The sequence below is a fragment of the Perca flavescens genome, chromosome 20, assembly GCF_004354835.1.
Source record: "Perca flavescens isolate YP-PL-M2 chromosome 20, PFLA_1.0, whole genome shotgun sequence".
Classification (NCBI taxonomy): domain Eukaryota; kingdom Metazoa; phylum Chordata; class Actinopteri; order Perciformes; family Percidae; genus Perca; species Perca flavescens.
The window spans coordinates 21,515,646-21,543,008 of NC_041350.1; the positions used below are offsets into that span (position 1 = coordinate 21,515,646).

At 38.1% G+C, this 27,363-nt stretch overlaps 1 protein-coding gene across 1 annotated transcript; it reads right to left on the reverse strand.

Annotated features, from left to right (window-relative positions):
- Positions 1 to 3,252: 3,252 nt before the first annotated feature.
- Positions 3,253 to 25,962, reverse strand: plpp2a (phospholipid phosphatase 2a). Its single transcript, XM_028566006.1, has 6 exons — positions 25,612 to 25,962; positions 11,763 to 11,914; positions 11,342 to 11,604; positions 10,264 to 10,321; positions 4,936 to 5,112; positions 3,253 to 4,112 (listed from the first exon to the last, which is right to left on the reverse strand). The coding sequence occupies exons 1-6, from the start codon at positions 25,670 to 25,672 to the stop codon at positions 3,963 to 3,965; spliced, it is 861 nt and encodes a 286-aa protein (XP_028421807.1). The 5' UTR covers positions 25,673 to 25,962; the 3' UTR covers positions 3,253 to 3,962.
- Between the last annotated feature and the right edge of the window lie 1,401 nt (positions 25,963 to 27,363).

The window sequence follows — 27,363 nt, forward strand, 5'->3', positions numbered from 1 at the left end:
AGATTCTCACAGTTAGAATTTGTCCGGGTGACCAAATTTGTTGTGGCCTGTTGCAAAGAAACTCCAGCTATATTTAGAGCATTTTCCCAATTCCACACTCCATGCTAATTGTAGTATATACTATCTACTTTTTTTTTTGTTTTGTTTTTTGTAGATGGTGATATAGAGGTCTGGAAACAGGCTAGTGTGAACCTTCTCAAAAATGTGTATGTTGTTTGGTTTTGAAATCCACTAAAGGCCCCCCCATCATCACCGTAGCACAGCAAGCAAACACCATCCGCCCCTCCTCTATGACGGCTTGTCACCCCACTTTAAAGTGCGGCCATTCCAAACCGCTATAAACACTTTAGCCTTCTGACACGATCGGGTAACACTTTCATACAAACTAGTTCTTTTCCAGCGTAGCCCAGCTTTTAGACTAAGCAGTGTGTTCACACTTAAAAAGTGATAAAATAAAGTATGCTCAAAATCATCTGTGTGCAGACAAAAAAAAACTAGATTTTGATGTTCATTTGAATTGGCAGTGGCTTTTTTAAAGTCGTGGTTCAATTGAACTCCAATGGAGCGGGTGTTGTATAATTTCTTCTGAGTATAAAGCACAGCTTGATTTTTTTTTTTTTTTTTTATAAACAAAACAAGTTTTTGCAGTTAGTATGTAGTATGGAATTGGGACACGGCTGAGGCGAGGAATGGTAATGTTCATATTAAAGGCAACAGAGGGCAGCAGTGCACTCTCATTGATCATTAGTATGAAGCTACATTCACAAGACAGATGTCTACTTAGTGTCTAAAGTGGTCCGGGCCAGTCACCTTGTTCTCACTGTTCTCTTCTCGTCGTCATTTCCTGACTGTGGGACGAGCACCGTTACCCTGCTGGTGTTAGCTGTTATTCCCCTGTAATGTGAGTGCTTTCCAGAGCTTTGACAACTCCCCATTTAACGTCTGAGCGCGTCCAAGATCAGAGCTTAAACTTTTCTTCTGTTTTTAATTTTGAAAGCCGCTCAAGTTGTGGCTCAGTGCTTTTTTTTTTTTTCTTCTTCTTCTTCCTGTCTGTGCTAGTGTTAGGGAGCTGATGATTTTCTCTCCCTGGAGAATTGACCTCAATGTATCGAGTGCGAAAACCGATCAGTTAGTCATTTGCACTCTTTATGCTGACGTCCGTCTCTGTAGAAAACCTCCTTTGGCAAAACTCAGACATATGAATGGTATGTGTGTTTGTTTTTGCTGTGAAGGGCCAATTTGTATACATATGAATATATCAATATACATATTTTTTAAAGCATTTTTGTATGTTTCAAAGCTGCTTTTTAACGTGTGTGTATCATGGAAGACTTTGGTGTTGTATGTGTGCATTACAAGCCTACAGTTAAGAGAGGCACAATGTTGTATACCATGTCGTTTTTCCTGTTTTTTTTTTTCCCCTCCCATTCGCTCAGTAGGCAGTAACACTTAACATTGTTTTCTAGGTTTGTAAGTTTTTTTTTTTTTTTTTTTTTTTTTTTGTGCAACAAAAAACAGTTTAATGTGTTTATGAACACAGTCTCATTTTAAGATACCTGGGGCAAAAAAAAATACAAAGATGTAAACAAGCAACTGTGTACTCTGATGAGAATGAATCAACCTTTTAGCAGTAAGGAAGCTTCTCTGGTGCCTTACAAATAAAAGATGTGATTGAGAGTGGTCATTTATCTTTGGTTGGTAACTGTCTGTGGGAGAAAAAAAAGTGAAGCAATCAGAAGGACACAAAGGCAACATCAAAATCACTTCACTGACTCATTGATGCTTAGAGTCATGAAATGTAGCTTTTGGGAGCCTGAGAACAAATGTTTAGATGGATAGTCAACTCCTCTGCAGCTAGATGCAATAATTTGTGGTATGAGCTTTGGTTGACTCAGATACAAGTTAGCGTTTTGAGGGATGAATTTCATTACAGGGACATGCAGAGTCACAGTGTAATTAAAAAAATAAAAATTACCTCTGGATTAGTAACATCTTAATCTATGAGTCAGCACCTAACCATCTTGTCAGATTTAATGAGTGCATTAAAAGTTTGGCTTCAAAGCTGCTCTAATCGATATTTCTTTTATAGGAATGGATCAAATGACTGCGTAATGTGAAAGGTGTTGCTCATAGTGACGAACCCACAGAGAATTATCATCGGTTGCTGTCATTTCCCCTCAGTTCTTCAGTGTTTTAGTGTCTTTCAGCACATTTTGGTTTATCTCTTATCCACCTTGTTTCCAGCACCAAACAGCAGACAAAGTTAGCTGAAAATATTGGCCTTTAGCCCCCAGAGGCTAAATCACCGCCACACCGATTGAACTGTAATTAAGACACGCACTAAGCAGGTCATATTACAGTTGATAAATGAACCTGTCAGTTCTCTCTGGTGGACAAATCATTAAACGGCAACATTGTTTCTCTAATCAATCTTGACCTGGCTGATTTATCAGTGTGTCTAGCAAGTTGTGTGGATAATTCAAAGTAACCGGGAAAAATATGTATTTTTTTCATTGACATGAGCGCCACAAATTAAATTCACCTCCAAAGTTTTGGGGGTGGGGGCAAATATCTCAAAACCTGGTTTAAAACAACCCAAATTACTTACGTGACTAGACGGTAGCAGTGGGACGTGGGAAAATATTTAGTCATTTCTATGAACTAACCCTTTAAAGCAGATCTTGGCATGATTCTGCAATACATAGCCCCCTATAGTGAAGATCATACTGATGACGAGAGATCATAAAATATTCATCAAGTGTGGGAACACCTCTGACGTGGCCTAACAGCCTCATTCCTTTTGCTGTGAGGAATCCACAGCCATCAGCAGCAGGTCCAGACATGAACCCTGCATTTCAACAAGAACACAGCAGAGAATAGCTCAATGAAAGAAAGGAGTATTAACTTTCTTCACCTCAAAAAGACTCCTTTTACATTTTTTTTTTTCTTGCTGTCGAAGTAAGAACCCGTGGACGACATGCTGGCTAATATTTATGGAGAAAGCTACACTAAACAACCAACAGGCTGAAGGAAAGAAATGATTACATTATGTGCAGATTCACAATTTGTTCCACAAGCACCAGAGGTTCAAGAAAACTGAAAAAAAAAGTGTTTATGGAATGGTTATGCTGTCTTTTTTTCAATCATTTCAGTAAGGTTTGTCTATATAAACAGAAGAAAAACATCCAGAACAATGTTGCCAGCTCACAAAGTTGCTGTGTAACGTCACAGTAAAGTAGTGGTAATGCGTTCTTAAAAAGCTACACAATTTATTAGATACAGTAGTAATAAACAAAATAAAAATGTTAGCACTATACAAAATCATGTATATAGTCCATCATTACACATGTATATCTTCTAAAGACAGTTCAATATAGATGTCTGCAGAGAAAAATTACAAAAGTGGCAGGGACAGGCAGATATAGTCTTGCTCCAGTGTAAAATATGTGTTCTCTGATTGCAGTAAGTAAGCAACAAAGTAGAAAAACATTCATCCTCCAAGGTTTTGTCTGTCCATGAGACAGAAAAACCTTTGCTGAAGACATCTGTAAATTTCAAAAACACCAGCCAGTTTTTGCTTCACTTTTCGGTGTTACTCACAGCCTAAATTCTCTCCCACAAATCTTATCAACGCAGCACAAAATTAAGACAAACGATCATAAAATCAATATCATTGCACACTTTCGAACAAAACAACACGCTACACGTGTACACAAAAAACACAATCGCACATATTTTCGCAGCACACACACCCTAACTAAAAAGACACAGACGGTTGAGCTTCTGTTCCAACAGGGAAGTCGTTGCAGAGTGTAGCAGGTCTAGTCTGGATTATTAGGTAGTGGTTACTGCATTCATTGTGTTTTTTTTTTTTTCTGTATAAGTCACATGTCCTTTGGTAATGGAGCTGCTGTTAGTGAGCTTGTAGGCCCAGGTTAGTAAGAGTAGCTGCTGGAAAGAGCTCATACAGGTCCAGAGTAGTTGTAGTGGTTTCCGTGCTGCGAGTCAGGAGGCTGTGGGCTTGGTTTGCGTTCAAGGTGTTCGATCTCTGCCGCGTCTGTGTGTGTGCAGCGAGGGGGGCGCTGCTTGAAGAAGTCGGACACGTATCGGACCTTAAAGAACAGAAGAAGAGTAAATGTCAGTGTTTTTAAAAGTCAAAATGATGTGCTGGTAGTTATGCTACGTACTGCATTGATCAACAGCTATTTCATATAGAAAAGCTACTTATTTTGTTTTTGAATGTTATCTGTAGCAGGTTAGGGTTAGCTTTTTAGATGTCTTGCTTTGAAATGATGCACAATCAAAAAAAAGAAAACCGAGGTGTTTCTATTTTTCAGGTCACTTTGTACACATTTCTAAATTCTTAAATTAGATTGTGCTGTTGCATCCAACATCCATCCATGCAGCAGCTGCATCATTCATAGTCTGCATTTCATAACCAATTATCTGTTGCATGCAAACTCATTTTTAAGGCAATCTTTCTCAAATCATAAAGTCAGGAAATATTATGTGAGCACATTAAATCGACTATTTACATCCAGCTTGTCACTGGTAACTACATCACATGAATTATACCTTAGAGAAAAGGAGCAGAATGTGAATAATAAAATTAAGTATAAACTCCACATTCTTTGTCTTTGTTAGTAGCTTGGATGGAATCACAAGACGATTGATAGAAGTTAATGGATATGTTTACCATAAACGTGTGTGGTAAACTCATACTGGTAACTGGAAACTTATGTAACATGGAACTGACAAATACCAGTTTCCCACTGGTGTTTACAACTTCTGTCTGCTTTTTGGGGAAACAGGCTGCTGGTAAACTAGAATGTTTTGGACTTCACAAGTAGACAAAAACAGTCTTGAGACAATTTTGAGTTTTCTAAACCTTATGTACGCATGTATGTATGCTACTATAATCATTGTCGTACTCACAGTGAGCACAGCGATAAGAGCTCCCTGCAGCAGCCCCACCAGCACGTCACTCCAGTGATGTTTGTAGTCAGACACACGGGTGTATCCTACATACAGAGAAAACGCCACCAGGAAGAACTGGATGGTCGGTCGAACCAGGCGCGTCCACTTCCCCTGCATTCGGGCCTGGACGTAGAGCTGCACACACAAGAACATTCTTGTTTAAAATCAGCTAATATGCAAATTTATTTTCTTTTAATTCTGGTCCCATGTGAACAGGTTTTTGGGTCTAGGTCATGTAATTTATGTTTTTAATGAGCTTCTTCCCATTGGAAATCATTTAATTCTACATAAAGAAGGGTCAGTTTTAGTACGTATTTGTACGAAACAATAAGGACCCAACTAAGTTAGTTTTTTATATTTAGTCAATTGTAAAACTACAAAGAAAATGTTTTACTAAGAATAAGAGCCTCATAAAACAAAAATGTATCTTGTATTTGGTTGACATCTTTTTTGACATGTTTTTTTTATGACATATTATACTACAACCTTTTTTATGACATAATATACAATGACCTTTTTGTGACTTTATGACAAACTATACTGTGAATAAATAACATACTATACTATGATTTTTATTATATATTTGTATGACATACTATACTATAACTTTTAATGTCTTTTTTGTGATAGGCTATATAGTATTAAAATGAATGGAAAGGGTCTTAAGAAGTATTACATTTAACTTTACAATTCCTGCATATACCATGAAAATGTGTTCTTTTGTTGGGGAATAATAAACTAGAAAATGCATGTGTGTGTGAATACTGAATATCTGATTTGCTAAAGCTAAACTGGATCGGTGGCTTAAATGCATAAGAGGGAGGTGAAGTAATGAGAATAGTTGGAAATAGTATGTCGAGAAAAGTGATAGTATAGTACAGGGGTCTAACGTTTTTTAGGCCAAGGATGCCTTACCTGAAAGAGAGGCAGAGCAGGTACCCCCTACCACATATTGTATAAAACTGAGTATAAAACATATTACACTGGACCTACAATAACGCGTAGGCCTGAAACCTACTACACATAGCTTATTATGGTGCTCTACACTATTAAAACAATAATCATGTCTTATTGTCAAACACATCAGTGAATACATAAGCTTAACTGATGGCTACCTTTGCTTATAATATGTTGGATTCATGTTAATATTTTCAGACATATTTTAATTTGGGGGGAAAAAAACTTTCAAAATTCAAATTTAAAAAATGTATTTTTTTAATATTGAGGCCTCCCTGCAATGATTCTGAGGACCCCTTAGGGGTCGCAGACCCCGTGTTAAAGATCTCTGGTATAGTATATCGAAAAAAGTGATAAAGTCATAGTATAGTTAGTCGAAAAAGTCATAGTATAGTATGTTGAAAAACGTGATTAAAAGTTATAGTATAATATGTCTAAAAAAGTCATAGTATACTATGTAGAAAAAAGTGAAAAAAGTCAGTGTATAGTATGTCGACAAAGTCATAGTTTAGCATGTCAAAAAAAGTAACTACATTTGACAAACTACATCTTTAAATTAATTGCACCTTTCAGGATTTGAACACGCAACATTCTACATTCCAATAATTCTCTTATCTCCCTAAGCTAACTGAGCAGACATGCCACTTGGTGTTTTCAGCACATTTGTCTCTTTTACTTACAGTTATAGTATAGTATGTCAAAAAGAGTGATTAAAAAAAAAAAAAGTCATATTATAGCATGTTGAAAAAAGTCATAGTATAGTATGTCAGAAAAAGTGATAAAAAGTCATAGTATAGTAAGTTGAAAAAAGTGGGACAAGAGTCGAAAAGTGCATTCAAAACAACAGCTTGGGACAGAGACTGACAGGAACACAACGTTGCTCTTCATCTATTTGTATTCTCTGCAAAATATGTCTAGAAATAATTTGCACTTCATAGGATTTGAACACCAATCTTGCAATCATTCTCTGATCTCCCTAAACCAACTGACCTGATACAAGAATTTGTGTTTTCAGCATATTTGTCTCTTTCACTTAGTCTGTTGGACCTCAAAACTTCCTGAAACAAGATTTAAACACTCAACCTTGTGTTTGCCAATCATAATCCTATCTCCCTAAGCTAAAGGACCTCACCCGAGGTTTATGTTTTCATTAAACAGTCATAGCATCGTATGTCGAAAAAGTGATTAAAAGTCATAGTATAGTATATCAAAAAAAGTGATAAAAAAGTCATAGTATAGTATGTCGAAAAAATTATTAAAAAAAAAAGTTATAGTATGTTGAAAAAGTCATAGTATAGTAGGTCTGAAAAAGTGATGAAAAGTCATACTATAGTATGTCAAAAAACTGAAAAAAGTCATTGTATAGAAAGTCGAAAAAAGTAGAACAAGAGTCTTAGTATAGTAGGTCGAAAAGTGCATTCATCTCTACAAAACAAGAGGTTGGGACAGAGACTGACAGCAACACAACTTTCCTCTTCATCTATTTGTATTCTTCATTCCTGCAAAGCAGGTCTTGAAACTAATTGCACCTCATAGGATTAAAGACCCAACCTTTTGTCTCCCAATCATTCTCTTACCTCCCTAAGCTAACTGACCGGACACACAAGTTTACATTTTTGGCATATTTGTCTCTTTCACTTAGTATATTGGACCTCAAAACTCAATGAAGAATATAAGATTTGAAGACTCAACCTTCTGTCCTCCAATCATTCTCTTATCACTCTAAGCTATCTGACCTCACACAAAGTAAAATTCTAGTATGTTGAATAAAGTCATACAAAAGTCATAGTATAGTAAGAGGTAAAGAAAGACATAAAAAATGTCATAGTATAGTATGTCGAAAAAAGTGATAAAAAAAAGTCATAGTATGTCAAAAAAAGTCATAGTATAGCATGTTGAAAAAAGTGATAAAAAAAGTCACTGCTGGTGCTAGTCAAAGAAAGTCTGGAAGAACATGCAAACTCCACAAAAAAAGTCACCCATTATAAACGCAGAAAAAGCCTGAAAGAAGCCCTAAACTTAAAACAGCGAGAACACAAAAACTGTAAAGGATACAGAACAATGCTGTACATAAAAAACTGTTGTCGTCATGTCTTTGTAATAAATTAAACTTTATTGTCTCCGAGCTTAAATTAGTCTTGCAGCCAGGTAAAACATAGAACACACAGAGACGTATGCACACGGAATGAGGTACAAAAAACATAATACAATACATGAATACATCAAGTGACAACAGGAAACCTAGAGCATGCAACCGCTAAAACCATCAGTCCCCGTAGTTAAAATGGGAAACTAATCATCAGTTGAGTCACAGTGAGCATAAACAGTTTGGTGGCCTGAGAAATAAAGATTCTTTTTTTAGCCTGTTCAGACCTGGGGTCCATTTCAGAAAGCAGGTTTAGTGAAAACTCTGAATTTGTTAACCCTGAGATGAGGGAAACTCTGGGTTTTCCGTTTCAGAAAGAGAGGTAACTTAACCTCAGAGTCAGTTACTATGGTAACTGAGCCTGTGAACCTAACCTGGTCGGGAGCAGGTTTCCTCTCACTCATTTCCTCATTCATTCCTGGATGGACTCACCACTGTACGGCACTATCTTTGTGTAATGCCTTGACACTTGAGAATTTTAAATTAAGCCTTGGGATAAAACTGTATCAAATGTAACTATATCAAATTTGAAATGGTTACACTGTAGCTGCTCTGTCTACGTTGGTTCCAAAACCTAGTTCAAGGTCCGAGCGTATTACGAGATCTGCAACAAATGGACTTTTGCCTTTACCGGCTTTTAGAAATTGTTATGGACAGAGATCTTTTTTCTATGTGCTCACTAAAGTCTGGAATGACATTCCACAGCACATCAGAACTTTAACGTCAATAACATCCTTTAAATTAACATTTGCTCGCTATTTAATGGAGAGGTTTACCTGCGACCATTAAGTCAGCTTTATGGCTTTGCCCTGTTTGCTCATTCTCCTGGTCTGTGTGTTTGTTACTGTTTTTGTCTAGGAGTTTTTGTTGTGTATATGGTGTTTATGTTCTGCAGAGCAGGAACCTGCTGAAAATCAGTTTTACACTGAGTCAGGCCCGATTGTCTTTAATCTTTTCCTGTTTAATAAATAAAAAATGAAATGAAATGAAATTCATCAATGCAGTTTGTTATCAGCATGAATAAAAAAAAAACGTATTGATTTAGGTCAGGCAGATTATAAAACGCTTTTTTCTCAAACATGTCATGTCCTTTTGTCGACAATTCCGTTGATGAAAAAGCTGTATTACTTCACAGAGAATTTACGTCGGGAGATGATATTGAGTCCCGACTATATGCATTTTCATTTCCACATAACCGATTTGAGAGGTATTTTTTTTAATCACAGTCCATTAGATATGTAGATACCTTATCCGTCCTCCTCATATCACTAACATCAACCATCGTGGACAGGCTTTAACATCCAAGCAGATTCTTTGTGTCGCATTACGTTTTTTGCAAACAGCAGTTTTCTTTAGAATATTGGTCACGCGGATCATAGCCTACTGTAATAGTAAAGCCACTGTATGCAGAGCCGTCAGAAAAGTGCTCTGAAACATTTTTTAAACGTTTTTGTAGTGTTCCCTGGACACAAACCATTAAAAAGAAATACATTATTATACATTATAGTTCTGTTAATGATCATTGTGCTGCAGCCTCAGAATGGGATTAGTAGTAGCTTACTTTTTCACCCGCAGGATTGCACCTAAATGAAATCATAGGTGTAATACAATTCCAGTTTTCACCAGTAATATTATAAGTTAACTGTGATTAAATATGAAATTGATACGGTTAATGCTTACGCATTGACTCAAGCAGCAATTTTCTCCTACACCAACGCCGCTGTCTTGCTTTTTTAACGAAATACATGTTCAAACTCGCTGTTTGTGCGCGTGAGTATTTCCGCCGACCCATTTGTTTGTGGTTGTTACCATGGTGAATCGTAGAATCATGGCTCCATTCATGCTGCCTTTTTATTGTGGTGGTGCACGCGCGTGAACATACTCCGAGTTGATTGAACCAAATCATATCAGCTGTTCTGAAACTGAAAACTCAGAGTTTCCCATCTCAGGGTAAATCAACTCTGACATCAGGGTTACACTCAGTTTGTTAAACCTCCTTCCTGAAACGGACCCCAGGTATCTCACCAGTATCCCTCTCCTAAACACTAACCGGGATTAAACCGTTGAATCTTTTCAATCCAACCATCAGCCCTACGTCTGTCTTGAGTCACTTGTGTGTGTCTTTGGTAAACAGACATTTCACAGCTACAGAAAGTCGCAAACAACGACGATGACACACTCACCGACAGAAAGAGCATGCAGTACATCCCAAAGGACGAGTGGCCGGAGTAAAACGACAACCTGAGGAGCAACACAGCAAGAAAATACAATTCATGCACAAAAATTTAACAGTTTGTTCCAGTTTATAAATATGATAATGTATGTACAAAGAAATTAATTACATATTTATGATAGAACCAATACACCAATTCTGAATTGATTCCAAAAGGAGATTTGATGGGATTCCACTTGTGCATTAACATAAAATGTATTACTGTCCTGGGTTCCAGTAGGATTTAGTTAATAATGATCCAAACTGAGCCATACTGACAAAATTAAATACTTAGTTTAATGCTGAACAATCAGTAATTGAAAACTTGAAGCTGCTCGTTAAATGTGAAGATTTGTTTGTTTTCTACATCGCACACAGACTTTTTGTGGATATTTTATCCAAATGGCTTGACGTCAACTGTTGATCTTGCTCAGCTGGATCAGTGAGAATAAGTTCAGATAATTGATCCAGTAAATAAACAAAAACTATTTTATGATTCATAAATGGGGTTATCTACTCTCATATTTAAAGCTTATAAGTGTGAAAACAATAAACAGGAAGAACAAGCAAAACCTTTTTTTTTTTTTTTTATAAATATTCCTTATTTTAGTAATTTGTCCATCAAAAAGGCATGATGTTTCCTGATTCCAGCTCCTCAAATTTGAGGATTTGCTGCTTTCATGCGATTTATATAATAATTGCACATTTTATATTATGGGGGTTTTGTCAGACAAAAGAAGCAATTTCAAGACATTCCCTTGCGCTCTGGGTACTTATAGAAATGTGGTTCCTAACTTCAATATTTCAATACCTTGCACAGCTCATGTCTATATAATATTTTCTCACTCTGCCAAAAGTAAAAAAATATTATTTCTGGGTTGAAAGCAGTTCATTTGAATGACTTAAAATGGTCATCAATTCAAATATGAGCCATCCGCTTGAACTCAAACTTGAATCCAAAAATATTAGTTTCTGCCTTCACAGTATCAAACTTTACTTCATAATAAAAAGGATTATAAAGACAGTGGGAGAGTGTTGAGTAATCCCACCTGGATTCAGTCACATTGCGATGGTAGCCGGTGCAGTTGATCTGCAGCATGTATCCGTTACAGCTGACCGGAGCGCACACGGCCAAGAAGTTTGGACGAGGACGACCTATGGTGAACTTGGCCAGGTCAGTCAGTGATTGGCTGACAGCTCCTCCAAACAGGAAGGTTCCCACCACCTTATAAAGAGCTGACAAGTAATTGTTGAACTGGGAGTTGGAGTGCAGGCGATTTGTGTGCACAAGGTAGGCCTCTCCCGTGGTGATCTGTGGATAGAAGAGACATAATGAAGAGTTTTCAGGTAATATGGGAAAGCATACTTTTGGTAATGGGTTTGTACTGAAACAAAGGTAGCTTTTGCGTCAGATTTACGGATGTATGAATGTGACAACACTAGTCAGACAGAGGAGATGTTGGGACTCACAATGACAATGGAGCAGGTGATGGTGACGGCAGCCATGGCTCCATGGGAGATGGTGTCTCTCCTGTAGGGATAGCTGATGCTCTGATCATCACAGTAGATTCCTCTTTGGTACGGTTTAAACATCAGCGTCAGGATGGCTGAGGGCAGGGCCGCTGGAGGAAAAAGAGACGACTGTATTATGGAGGCCTAGATCCACTCTACTGATCAAGTAGTATCAACTTAAAATAATACAATGACCTAATCAAACCTTCCTAAAGTAAATGTTGGGAGTCATAGTTCAGTACATCATGAAAAAGACATGGAAATGTCATAAACAGGGACGATCTGTAGCTCACCCGGTAGAGTGTTGGCTATGTTGCGATGTCTATTAAGGTGTAAGGATTGGGGGGAGTCAACCTGGTTGGGATGTAGGGGTTGTGTGGCCTAAAAAGGTTTGGGAATCGCCGGTACAGTACATAGTTGCAGAAGCTCTATATTGAAAATGGTCATTCTAAAATATTATTTAGGTAATTAGCTGCAGCCTGGATTTAAAGTGAAATACTTCATTTATTTGTATTTGAGTTGAGCTAATGCAACTTTTATAAGTGAATGCAGGCATTTAAACAGTGATACTATAGTCTTTGGGAGCCAGACTGTGTTAAGTTAAGGTCTCAGGTCCATCCTGAGAGCAGCTTCGACCCTTCAGCTGCAACACAATGAGGTGCAGCTCAGGAAACAGCTAAGAACACACTGATGGACTAATCTTTCTGCTTTGGCCCGACTCTGCCAAGTAAATGAATTTGTCGTTGGTCGAGCTCGGTGGCAACAACTTCCCCTCTACGGGCTCTCTACGCAGTGTCACCATGGAAACGCGGGACAGGACAGCCATGACCTTTGCCATCAGAGCACGGTTTACACAATGAAGGGCATGGGAGCTGAGGCTTCATCTGGGACACACACTCATAAAACACATCCATGACAGATAAAAGGGGCTCTAAAAAAGGTTTTTAAAACAAAAAAAACCCCCAAAAAACAGAATGTATTTATAAGTTTGTAGTGACAAATAGTTGTGTCCTTGTTAAATTTGGTTTAACAGTTTCTCTGCAAGTGCAAACAAAAGACTCAGGAGTTCAGAGTTGCACAGCAGCATCAGAAGCACATAAACCGGTCTCATAAATCTGAGCAGTGACAATAGTCCAATCTACAGCGATGATGTCAGGAGCCTTCCAGACTACAACTCTTAAATACTTTTCCTGTTTTCAAGAGTGTTGCACTGAACTCCGGAATGAGAGCGAGGAATGTTTGTTTTTGCAAACTGGAGCTGTACCGTACAGTATATTTACTGGGCCATGTCCACTAACATATTGTTTCCTTCCTCCAGAGTGTGTGACAGGCAGGACTAAATGAAACCAGATGAAGACACATAAACACAGAAAGGATAACATGTTCCAGACAGGTCATTTTGGGAAGGTAATTTTAACATGAGGTCATGTGTACAAATGTGGCCGTCTCAAGATTGTGAATTAAGTCTGGGGTCCTAAACACTGTGGTAGCCTGTCAGGTGTGAATTTTACAGTCCGTGTTCGCTCTTCTCTAGTTCCTACTACAGACGGGAATATTAATGTAAGTAACACTAGTATGCATACACAAGTATGAATAATCAAAAATAAGTTTAAATACTGGTAGCACACTCACTAAATAAAAAGGGGGGGCTTTCTTGCATTAAAAAGGAAATAAACCATCACCTCTTAAACTCTTGATTTGGTGCCGGGCAGTGTACGGTTATTGCTTTTTCTGTGAAAACAGCTACCTGCTGTGGCTGAAAACAACGCCATGTTGTGAGAGTGATAAGAGTGAACCAAAACAGTAAAGTTGCAGGCCGGACAGCTAAAAAATGAGCTCCATAAAGCAACACCTGCACAATCTAATGCAGTCGTATTGAAAAAAGCGGCCATATTAAATGGCGTTACACCGCTAAACATAACATTTTACAGTTGCCATGTTTTTATTATTTCCTATTAACTGTCTCTCTTTAAGCAACCATCACACAGAACATTGCCTAATGTAATATGTGCGCCACTAAGTGTCACTAATGACAAGCAGTTTCCTCATTTAGAATAATTTATCTTCATGAAAGAAAGCCCTCCCTTTGCTTTTCCCATCTCAGAGGTCATTATTCCAGCAGGTCAAGCATGCTCTCAGCTTCTCTTTGAAGAGAGGCACAACCATTGTTTATTCTGTAGGGTGCAAGGATAACATTTAGATAAGAGGCTGCTGCTTGTTTGACACAAGTCTCTGGTGGATACACACTGCCAGGATGGAGATGTGAGTGGACAGTGTGTAGTCAATTCCCATTTGTATCAAACATGCTCCAACAGCCTCTGGGAGCCGAGCCCATGGAGAGTTTCTATTATCTGAGTGGAACTAACTATTTTTTATCTGCTCTATTATTATAGAAGGCTTGGTATGTTTTTATAGGCCTGTACTGGTGGGGCGGCCACCCCTCCTGGGGGCTGGGTCGAGCTTGGGGGGGGGGGGCAGAGGTTCATTCCCCAAATTTAGTGAGAAAGAGATTTTTTTATTTATTTTTTTATTTTTTTAGATCAGAGTATTTCTTGGAATATAGGGAATATATTCTATATCAGTAACTAGTCTTTTTTTTCTTCCATACTGTGTATTAGTATGTTTGAATGTATTTGTCAATGGTGTACATGCTTTAGCAACATGTTTTCTGATAAGAACACACAATAGAGCTCACCATTCTGAGATGCATTATTGGGAAAGGACAAATTTTTACTCCGTGATCTGGCCTTAAGGAACAGTTTGACATTTTGATAAATATGTTTATTTGCTTTAGTGGCGAAAGCCAGATGAGAAGATTTAGGCCTCTCTTGTGTCTGTAGGTTACTGTTGGAGCAGGAGTCAGGATGTGGTTAGCCTAGCTTAGCATAAAGGTGGAAGGGCAGTGGAAAACGTCTACACTAGCTCTGTCCAAAGTGAAAGATGACACCTCCATTGCCATCACCTATACATTATGTGTCTTGTTTGTTTAATCTATACATAAAGAGAAACACAGCAATGTGTGGTTTTGAAAAGGGAGTTACATAGGAAATTATTTCAGTTTCTCTCTCTGCCCAGAACTTTCTGTTTTATCATTAAGTAGTTGTTTTCGTTCTATTTACTGCATATGACCACGCAATTTAGTTTAGTTACTTGTTGCTGTGCAGGTTGGAGATTTTACTTTAGTTTAAACATGAGATTTGAAACAATAAAAGTCTATAGTGACTTTGTGACAACATGCATTATATGTTTTAGAGAATATACTCTACCTGTGCAGACTCTCTTTACTTATCTTCTTACCTACATCCTTCCTTCTAACAGAATATTTTTATTGTGTGGAATTGTTGGTATTGTACTTTGAATACAGTAAAGCAGTTGAGTATTACTGAAAAACAGCATGTATCATCCTACTCTGACATTTTACATGTAGCTGTTGAGTTTCTTTTCCCCGATGAACTTTTACAGCTGCAAACAATGTAGAAAGGAGTTCAAACCTCTTTTTCAGAAGAGGCACGCACGCACAAAAGTTTCTGCTGAGTTTTGTCTTTAGTAACATAACATCAACAGGAGAGATAAAAAAGGAAAAAAGAGAAAGTATTCTCTTACGCTTTCACAATCTCTTCTGGCAAGAGCGCACCCCCGATTGCACTTTGAGAAAATAAACATGATGGAATTTAGAATCAGACACAAGTACAACTTCCCCTTGACCTCTGACCCAGCAGGAAGGGGGGGGGGAAGTGTTCCTGTTATTCAGCAATAAAGATGAGTCATCTGAATAACTGAGAACTTTGTGGAAATAGAAACAGGTAACCGTGTTGTAGGTGAGCATTAGTTTGAGGTTCGAATCTCAACAGAGGACTGTGAAGATCTGTGCATCTGCAGTTTGTTAGCTAACAGGGATTCGCAACTAGTGTTCCACATCACACTGAGGTGCTCAGAAAACCAATATTTAACTCCTTTTGTTTATTTTGGCTTTATCGTTGGTGCTCATTGCTGTGGGATTTCAGCACTGCATTTCCTAGTTACTGTTTTTTGTCTGTTCCGTCTACAATGGCTATCATTGTTCTTTATTTTTTGGGGGGGTTAATCTTCTATTAAATCCCAAAAAAAAAAAAAAAAAAAAAAAAAAAACTGTTGTTGGGAAGAAAGCACACAATTTCCTGTGAGGCTGGGGATTTTTCCTGGGAAAGTCCAACGTGACAATGGATGAAAAAAAAGCTTTTTCTTGGTATTCTGAACTGCTTTGCCAAGGAGGATGTTATATTTTTGATGTGTTTGTGGGCTTTTTAGTTAGCAGTAAATCTCATGTGTCAATGTGTTAAATACCAGAGAAAGGGAATTGCGTGATTACCTTAATGCAGGTGGATTTCTAAACACCTTCTGCTATTAATGTACGTTTAAAAAAGGACTGTGTGATTGTCTTCAGTGTTCTCCCTGAGAACTTTCTAGTTTGCATTATGTTCAAGCAGTCTCTAATTTAAACAATCAATCCTGCAGAAGCTCATATTTTACTATGGTGTGCAAAGTTGCAATGAAAACGGACTTCGACCTTTAATCAAAGAAAACAGAAATATTTGTTCCTCTCTCACATGAAACCACCACAGTACTGAAAAGACTTTCTGAAACCACTGCACGCAATACATTCAACTATACGTGTCTTACAAGACACACACACACACACACACACACACACACACACACACACACACACACACACACACACACACACACACACACACACACACACACACACACACACACACACACACACACACACACACACACACACACACACACACACACACACACACACACACACACACACACACACCAGGGAGCAGAAGTCAACACTTCCCACTTGACTTGGACACATACTGTATATGGCAGAAGCAGATACTGTGTGCATGTGTCTGTGCATGTGTCAATCAAACAGTTGTGGGGGGAGGAGAATCTTAAACATGTCAGCAACATGTTAAAATGGCACATAAAGGACATTCAGCAGAGACAAACTACAGCAGCTGTTGTCAGTCACTCACTCGTTGTATCGCCTCTGCACCACAACACCTCTATAAAAAAATTTAAACTGTCCAGATGGTTCAGTTAAATCCTAAAGCTTGTAATGACTTGTACGAGTGGCTGAATTTGTAGTTTCACAAGCAACACTGCTGATTCTCATCCAAAACACAACAAGAGCTGCAATGATTAGATTAATCCACTAGTTGATCGACTGAAAATGAATCCGCGCCTTTTTGGATGGAGAAGTCATTTTTTAAAGCAAAAACAGTTTCAGTTATTTGACTCTGTTTTTTTAGTCTTTGATAATAGTGAACTGAATAGTTTGGGGTTTTGGACTTTTGGTTTGATAAAAGAAGACATTTTTAAAGACACCTTGGACTCTGGGAACTTAGGCATTTTCCCTGTACTGCATTAGATGGAACAACTATTCTTTTAAATGACAAAATAATCATGAAGGTCCTATATACTCTACTTCTATATTTTAGAACAAAATTTACTAAACCATTTTTCATGGTATGTTTACCCACCATCCAACAGTACCAACAGTAGGTTAATATAAAAATTCAAGCTTATAACCCAACTGGATTTAAAAACAACTCTGAAACTGTAGATAATAGTTTAGAAAGTGTTCATTTGAAACGGTATAAATAAAAAAAGGGGCAACCCACACACACTGTTTCACATCAACAGTTTTGAACCATCTCACCCCACTTTGTCTTGCACCAACATCCAGATTTAGAAATACATCATATGAAAGAAGCTTTCAAAACACTTTGTTATTGCCAATGCATTATGTCATTTTATAATCTAGAAAATAAAATGGTTAAAATGTACACTACTGGTCAAAAGTTTTAGAACACCCCAATTTTTCTAGTTTTTTATTGAAATTTTAGTAGTTCAAGTCCAATGAATAGCTTGAAATGGTACAAAAAGGTAAATGGTGAACTGCCTGAGGTTAAAAAAAAAGTAAGGTTACCCAAAACTGAAAAACAAGAAATGGGTAAACAATGTAAAGCTGTTCTGCAGCAATGGAGGTTGATCAAGCTTTGAAAGTTGGTGCTACCAATTCCCACAGGTGTTCCAACTTGTCTGGATTAGGGTACAACCGGGACGATTGAAACGGAGGACGAATGAAACATTGCAGTTATCCTGAAAACCATACATGTTGCAAATGTCAAATTTCGTCAGCACGTACAGCACACAAGAGATTTTTAGTTTAGGAGCAAAATAGGTTTAAATGTCAATTGTTGCTGTCGGGACGAATGAAACAGCTGTTTCTTTCGTCCCGACCAGGCAGTAAACCCCATGTATTCTAAGTAATTGCACACATATCTGTGTTTATACTATATCTTATGCAGGTGAGACATGGAAAAGTGGTTTTAGAACGATGTAAATATATTTGGGGCTATCAGGTAGGGCGTCGAGTTTTGCCATGTTATCTTATGGAGACTGACGGCCTCGACCTCGGGGTCGTTAAGGGAACTTATTTAGATGTACGGTGGCCTTACCCACATAAGAACAGAGTGAAATAACATTTTGTACTATAGAAACATTATATAATTGGAAACATGTATTATTCTAGCTATATAAATGGCATAGTGCATGGTATTTCCATAACTGCGAGATCCGCGCTTCACGATGAAAGCAATGAGTTGTTAACAGACATTCACCAAGATGTATAGCCCTGCAGCAATCAATCTGAAATAACACCTATCTGAAGTACCATTCATGATATGTTGCCAAATATTGAAGTTGTGGAAAGTGTACATAGCTTAAACTGTAGGTTTCTTTCATCCCCCATGCCTGTGTCATTTGTACAGGCCAGGAGGGACAAATGAAACAAAACACGCGTCAGACTACTGCTTAAATAACTCACCAACGGTTTGGTTCAGAGCTGAAAATGCAACTGTATTTGACAGAAGACAGATGCAGGTTGCTAGTGACTAAATATTAGCTTTCAGTGTTTTTTTTCAGTCTTTGTAAATGACATTTGATTAAAAACTGTTTCATTCGTCCAGGTTCTCCCCTACTTACAAACCCCTCTGTTTGTATAAAAGTATTGATGGAACACACTGTGGTACTGTACCCTCATGAGCATTATTTGAACAGTATTGTACTGCAGAAAGTAGTGTGTTGCCATAAAAATGGCTGGAAAAAGGCAATTAACAATGGAAAAGAGACAGACCATCATAATACTTAAGAATGTTGGTCCTTCCTACAGAGAAATTGCGAAGAAAGTCAAGGTGTCAGTGAGTACAGTATTCTTCACCATCAAAAGGCATTTAGAAACTGGGGGAAACTCTGACAGGAAGATGTCTGGCAGACCCAAAGCCACAACAGAATCAGAAGACAAGTTTCTGAGAGTCAACAACTTGCGTGATAGGCGGCTCACAGGACAACAGCTTCAAGCACAGCTTAATAGTGGTCGTAATAAGCAAGTCTCAGTTTCAACTGTAAAGAGAAGACTTCGAGCTGCAGGTTTGACAGGTCGAGTTGCAGCAAGAAAGCCATTGCTAAGAGAAGTCAGAATATGAAAAAGAGGCTTGCCTGGGCCAAGAAACCTCATCAATGGACTATTGAAGACTGGAAGAAGGTGTTATGGACTGATGAATCAAAATTTGAAATCTTCGGTTCATCACGCAGGATTTTTGTACGCCGTCGAGTAGGCGAAAGGATGGTTCCTCAGTGTGTGACATCAACTGTCAAACATGGAGGAGGAAGCGTGATGGTCTGGGGCTGTTTCGCTGGATCCAGGGTCAGTGATTTGTACACGTGCTTCACAACGGCAGTGGGCACGAAAAAAGGGAGAAAGAAAAAAAGAGACAGGCTGTCCGGAGGACACGGTTGAGATGGCATGTGTGCATTCTTGACAACTGTAAGTCGTATAACTTATATTGTCAGTTAATTTAAGCCTGTATTATTAGTCTATAGTTCTTGCACATTTTTAGTTTCACCTTCACCTGCTAGCTAAATTGCACGTGGCTGTTGATTCAATACAACGCCCTTGATATCATATCATGGCATAGTAGGCTAAACCGTGATTATTTCATACATTCATGAAACATATTGGGGGAAATTCATTCAACATAATTCACAGCCAAATAACAATTAAAAGTATGTTATTTGAACATTTATAACCTAACCTGGCAGGCACTGCCTCCGATAAACTCCGCTCTCAGCTCCTCTGCCAGTTGCTGCATGAACTTCCTCTGGGACATTTTACAGCTGGTGCGCTCCTTGGAGAGAATGTGTGCAATGATTCCAGCCAGTTGTAGCATGTATAAAGTTATATGAACACGTAGACAGCTACCGTCTACGTGTACCGCGCCTTTCACAGAGCGATCGCCCGGTGCTTTTCTTCTGATTCAGAACCATCCACGCCGTAGCCTACGTTACCGACTCTGGCTTTGCCTTCGGCCCATCGGTGATGCATTGCCCACACTTGTTACTCGAGACCGCTAGTTTACGTTTCTCTGATTATTACTAAACAACCAAGATGCATCTTCAACCACGCAAAAGATTAATAACAAAACCGCGAAAATCCGAGCGGTCAATATGACAGTATGGCCAAAATAGGTAAAAGTGATTGGATTTTCTTTGCCTTTTGTGTAATGTACAGTATATAAAAACTATTTTAAATGAAAATACAGACTATTTTTGTTAAAGTCAGGTACCAGCAGGATTGTATTTTTTTTATTTAGCAAAGTTATTACACATAAATTTCAAAACGGTCAAAATGACCGTCCTGGCCGTTCTGGTGTAACCGAGCCTTGGAGTATTTTTCCAAAAGCCAAGAAAAATCAAATGCACACTGAAAGGCCGCCAACTTTGCCACTGAGGCAAACCCTAACCCTAACCCGACAGATCTGCCCCCACTGCTAAAAAAAAATCCTAGAGGAAACACTGCTCTGGTATGCGCCTACTTGGTCAGGGGTTCATCCTACAGCAAGATAATGACCCAAAACATAAGTCCAAGCTATGCCAGAACTACCTTAGGAAAAAAGAACAAGATGGTAAGCTTAAAAACATGGAGTGGCCAGCACAGTCACCAGACTTAAACCCCATTGAGCTGGTTTGGGATGAACTGGACAGAAAAGAGAAAGCAAAGCAACCTACAAGTGCCACACATTCATGGGAACTTCTGCAACAGAGTTGGGAAGAACTTTCTGAAGAATATTTGATTTCCATTGTAGAAAGAATGCCACGAGTGTGTTCAGCTGTTATATCTGCCAAAGAGGGCTACTTTGATGAGTCAAAAATTTAGAATACATTTTGGTTTATAAACCAAAAAAAAAAATCTTTTTTTAACTTAAATTATTTATTTGTTCTATACTTTAATTTCAGAGTACAATAAGACATTGAACTGCATGAATTTCAATAAAAACCTGGAAAAATTGGGGTGTTCTAAAACTTTTGACCAGTAGTGTATATTAGGTGAAAATAAATAAATAACGCTCAAAGAAGGGACAGTAAATGATCCATTTGTTTGTTTGTTGCTGACCTGCACCTTCCATATTTCTTACTACAGCTCATCAATAGGAGTTTGGCTGCTGACACCAAACCTAGGACAAAAAGTTATTGTGCATCCATTATATTATTACCATTATATTACCGGAGTCATGAATAGTAGTAAACTGAGTTTGAAACTATGATCCCAGTAACCTTGAGTGCAGCAACAGCTGGGCTCGATCTTGCCGACAAGCAGCTGGAAAGACAACAGCTCTTCAGTGTCTCATGATATACTGTACAAACAGCATTCAAATTAAGACAAAATACACTAATTTGCCTTCTTGCCAATACCACTCTCACGTCTGTCAGCTAAATATGAAGCTACGGTCAGAGGAAAGTTAGCTTAGCCCAGCACAGATACTAAAAACAGTGGGAAACAATTAGTTTGGCGTTAAAAGTAGCAAAATGTTCTTACTAGCATCTCTAAAGCTCATTAACACCTTATTTTTCTTTTGTTTAATATGGACAAAAAAAAACAACACTTATTGGGTCATTATGTGCCGGACTGTTTCTTGGCCAGAGAGCCAGGCTAGCCATTTCACTGTTTCCGGCTTTATGCTTGCTAATCGGTACTCATAAACATACTCATAAACATACGTACTCATAGTCCAGATCACAACCCTCTGGAAAACCATGTGGTTTTTACACTTTGGTTTTTGTAAGAATTAAACTAAATATAACCTGTTCATTAGTGAGATTTAGAGGTGCTGATAGGAGGATTTTGTCATCTTTAGACAGGTCTAGGTTAGCCATTTCCTCCTGTTTCCAGTCTTCATGCTAAGCTGAGCTAACCGGCTGCTGGCTTTAGCCTCACATTTATCACACAGACATTGAGTTGTCTCCATCTCATCATCTAACTCACACCAAAAAAGCAAATAAGCTAATTTCCCCAAATGTTAAACTATTCCTTTAAACAGGAAACAATAATAACAAGATCCGTATCACAAAAACTAATTTATATACTGTTGTTGCCTTTGAAAGTGTCAGAAATGTATATAACGTGGTGTCGAGACACACTGCATGTAAGACACAAAGAAGATGAAGATGGAGACTTGTAATCTTGATAATTTAAAATGTAACTATAGCCTACATTTCATAACTGATAGTGTAACAACAGACATTCTGCTGGGTGGCATCTGCCTGTGTCAAAGTGAGATCTGGATGTGCAATAATGTGTGTAAACACTCTTGATAATGTATTGGTGTGCAGTGATAACAGATAATGGCAGGATGGAGGTTTGACTGCTGAGGGGAAGAGGGAGAAATAAAACACTGAGCAAATCACAGAATCAGTTACAATCTGGACACACACACACACAGTATTTAAAAGAAGGAAATAAAAAAATGATGAATAAAGTTTGTACTGTTATGAGTTATGATTAGATTGGCCCGTTATGATAAACCTTATGAAAACACATGCAGGCAAAGCAGTAACATCTTCTGATAAAAATGACACTAGAGCTGGCAAATAAACCAAATTAATCTTATATCACAATACTAATATATCATTTTTTGTATTATTAATAAATACGTTTTTTTTAAAAGGTATTTTCCAGGTCTGTAAAATACGAGATGGTTTCAGCTTCTCAAATGTTAAGAATAGCTACTTCTGTGTGTAAATCATAGTAAACTGAATATCTTTGGGGTTTGGACTGTTGATCGGACAAAAATAAAAGAAATTTGACGACTTAACTTTGGGCTCTGTGAATCAAAGATATTTTGTCAAACCAAACAGTCTAAAATGCCAAGATATTCAATTTACTATAATGTAAGACAAGGAAAAGCAGAAAACTCTATAATTGTAGAAGCTGAAATCAAATATTTCACTTTTTTGCTTGAAAATAAAAAATCTAAATTGTTATTTTCTTGCAATTGATTACTTGTTGCAGCTTGTTGTTGTTCATTACATTACAAAATATCTTTAAAGTGTTTCCTTAAGCACAGATAGTGATCCCTACATTATATTGTTATGTGTACTCATATGGAGGTATATCTCTTTGAAAATACTATAATATTTAAGTTTATTAGTGCTGATTTTAATCTGTTAGTTTCATCTAGAAAACATTTCTCATTTGAATTAACAGGAAATATACATTTGATACTTATAACCCTCCACTAAGAGACTCATACAAAGTGATTCACAAATCAAACTTTCTCCTTTTTAAAGGCTGATGACTAACTTAACCCTATGACTGACACACACTTGGCTTGAAACACCTCGATTGTGAGGTGATAACTGAAGCTTAGTCAGCCAAAGGAACTGTGGACCGAGAAATCTTTAGTTGACGAGTCGTTAATCATCACACCTCGGATTTCACAACTGTATTCTTTAATGTTGAACAATCACTTCATTTTAAGATTTTTTTTTGTTCTGGCTAACTAGGAAAAACTAGGACTATTTTTTTCTATACTGTAAATCAGCTAATCATTTCCGAGAGATTCTTACCTCACCTTTATGCCAGCCTTAACCCCAGCAAGGCCAATCATTTCTTTCATTGAGTACATCCCTAAAGCTTAAAGGGATAGTTTGGATCTTTTGAAGTGGGCTTGTATTAGGGACTTATCCATAGTCAGCCTACAGTAGATGGCGGTCGGCACGTCCTTAGTTTGGAGAAGCAGGCAAAAGTAGCAACAGGGAAGCTAAGCTATGTAAAACGTATTTTAGCAACCTAAAGGACCTTTATCAGTTTAAGTGTATGCTATATTTAGAACATTTTCACTGCTTTCCCTTGCCATCAGCAGCCATTTCCGGTGGGGACTGACGCTATTATATCCATCGATGCTCTCTTCAAAGACTCTAGACTCCTTTCGTTCATTTTACCTCGTAGAACACAGGAGTTGCTGGTTTACCACTGCCTCGATCGGTTAGTTTGTATGTGCTATTGTGTGACTTTGGTGTTTTAAAAGGGTTAGTTTGGATTCACAAAAGTCACACAATAACACAAACAAACTAACCTATTGAGGTAATGGTAGACCAGCAACTCCGGTGTTCTGCGAGGCTTTGCTAAGCTTCCGTGTCGGTACTCCTACCTGCTTCTCCAAACTGGGGGTGTGCCAACCACTATCTACAGTAAATTATACACTGACTTTGGATAAGCACATCATACAACCCCACTTCCAAAAATCCAAACTATCCCTTTAAAACTCTTTTTTCCCCTTCTAAATGGACACACAGGGCATGGACAGTGAACCTTAGACACATGAACACCTAAGGTCATCTAATTTAAACCTCTAAAGAAAAAAAGCTCAGTGTGAAAGGAACACACTTAACTACAACCTTTGTCAGCGTCATGGTGTCAGAGATGGGAGCAGATAACACAAACAGCTGAAGATGTCAATTCTGTAAATGGCTTTTGTGTTGTCTCTGGAGTCCAGAAGCAAGTCGCAACAAGGCGTTCGGTCTCACACACATGTGCACGCATGCTGCTGTGCACACAGTTTCAAAAACAGGATTTTAACTGTCACAGAGAGAGATTCATTGACAATGATCCCTGTTCTTCCTCCTAATGTTTAAAAAAGAAAGGGGCCCAGGGTGCAGTAAGAAAAAATAAAAAATGTGCAGAAAAGGAAGCTTGGAAATGATTCATCAAAGACACAAAAGAGACAGCTGAATATGCATACACAGCCAAACTGCAATTTGTGGTTACTTTCACACAACTAAGATGACCTAATAGGCATTGAAAACACAACAAACTCAGATTGTGAGTGCATCATCGGCTCAGCACTATGAAAGCCGGATAGTGAGTTTAGTGAGGTAAGATAGGATGCGTCCTATCTCAACCCCAATGATTTCAGAGAAGTCAGTAATGTGACATGCCAGAGACCAACAGCAGCATTTTTACTCACTGTTGTGAAACACACAGTTTGGCCTGTTTGAACAAGATAGAGACCACTGATGACTTGTAAAGTTGAATTGTACTGCAGTGTACAATCAATTCCAATTCATACTTCTATTTTGCATCTTTTTGCAACAGAAAATTGTGCAGGATACCTTTTAAACATGACTCAGTAACTTCTTCTGAGCTTGCAGAAAGCCACGAATCAACAAGTGGAGAGGCCTATCTATAATAGAGCTATAAATCATGTGTGCGTTAGGCAATCCCGTGCGTCACGCGTGCAAACTTTTCAATAAGTTGTTTTTTTTATTATCGTTTGTCTTTTTTTCGAATTCAGCCGCACAAAGATCACACATTAACGCACATCAGATGAGCACATGTACAGACTGAAACTAATCATATTTGTAGCCATATTGTCATAAGTAGGGAATAACAAGGGTAGTCACTCACCAACAAAGACACAAAGAATATCCACTACGATAAGAATCAGCTTCTTTCTGTGCTCTGTCATGTTTCGCCCGGGGCCGCGTCACTTAATACAAAATAAATAATAAATCGCTTTTAAAAAGGAGAAGCAGGGGGCAGAATTATCTAAGAAAAGCCTGGAGTGGAATGGGGGAAAAAATACTATGAGGAAAAGTCGACCTGCTCGTTCTTCCGGCTCCGCTCCTCTGTGTACCTGCCCGCCTGTCTGTAAACTGCGCTGTTTCAGGTAAGCAGCAGAGGAAGCGTCGCGCTGCGTCCTGTCTGTCCTGCCTTTTTACGCACAGGGGGCGCGTCTTTCCGCACAAACAGCGCACTAAAAACAGGATCACAAAGGATTTCACTTCCCGTAATCCTCCCCGTGGGTTGGAGGGAAAATCCCTACTTTCTGTCTCTACTTTCTCTGCTTCGCCTTCAGGTTTTGGGCTCCTATGGTATAATAGTATGTTAACAGCAGAGGCCTTGCTAACATTGCCAGATTAAAGAGTTTGACTTCCACCGGGGCCAAAAAAGGATACTCACTTCTTCATTGATTTGCGATTAAAGTCGTTGGCAACTGATGAACAGTATATTACTTTTTAGATAGACAGCTATTACTTATTTATGTGAGAAAAAAAACAGATCAAGTTAGAAATTAGATTAGAAATGAATAGAAAAATTATATAAAGGTGAAAACGCTTAAATGACATTAATCAAAATGTTTACTTTCAATCCCAAATTTGGATTTAAACCTTAGATTTTTTACCATCTGGGGCCAGTTGTTCAAAACATTTAACCTGGATCAAAATGATCCGGATTTGGAAATCCCATTTTTTGCTATTCAGGATCAAGTAATCCGTCTTACTTTTATGCCGGTTTTTCAAAGCAACATTGGACTGGATCACCCTGATCCAGATACAGTTTTCAAGATTACCAAATCCAGATTACCAGTGCTTTAAATGGGAAAACATATCACAATGTGGGCTACCAGCTATGTAAAGAACAGGTAGAAGAGCCAACATGGGGTCACTGTAAGTGTTTCTTATTTTGAGACAAAACACAAAAATAACATAAACATCCACTTCCATTCATAATTTCTTTTATGACCCCTCATCTGAGCCCCAACAAATAAAAAAATATATACATTAACAAATACATCGTGGATATTTTGAAAATGTCTTAAAAACAAAACAAAAGGCTAAATGTCCAATAGTTACCAAAATAAAGAATGTTCAGGGTTCTTCTTCATCTGAGAAGGAGAGAGCAGCATTTCCAAGCCCTGCTTTTACGAGGCGGATCTGAAGTTTGGCTTTGGTTTGCTGCAGTTTGGTCAGCTTTGTTTGTTCCTCTGCCAGGAGTATCTGTGCTTCTGCTCTTTCAGTTTCTCGTTTAGACATGGGGACAAGATCATTTTTATTTTTATTTTATTTTTACTTTATTATACTGAATAGCTTAATTGATAGCCTATGTCTACTTTATCTACTTTATCACTGTTACAACGGTTACACAAGTCAAGTGCAAAATATAAATAAAAGTATACACTAAATGATACAAATGTATTATTTGACCAATTTTAAAGTTTTACTACATTTTCTTCCTGGAATCCACCTTGAAATCCTACCCCCTGTTGGGATCAGGATAATCCTGTTTTTTGGGCTCAAAGTTATCCAAATCCTACTGACAAGTTTTGAACAACACAAACTGAAGGTTTGATCCAGATTAAAACTAGGATTGGATTCC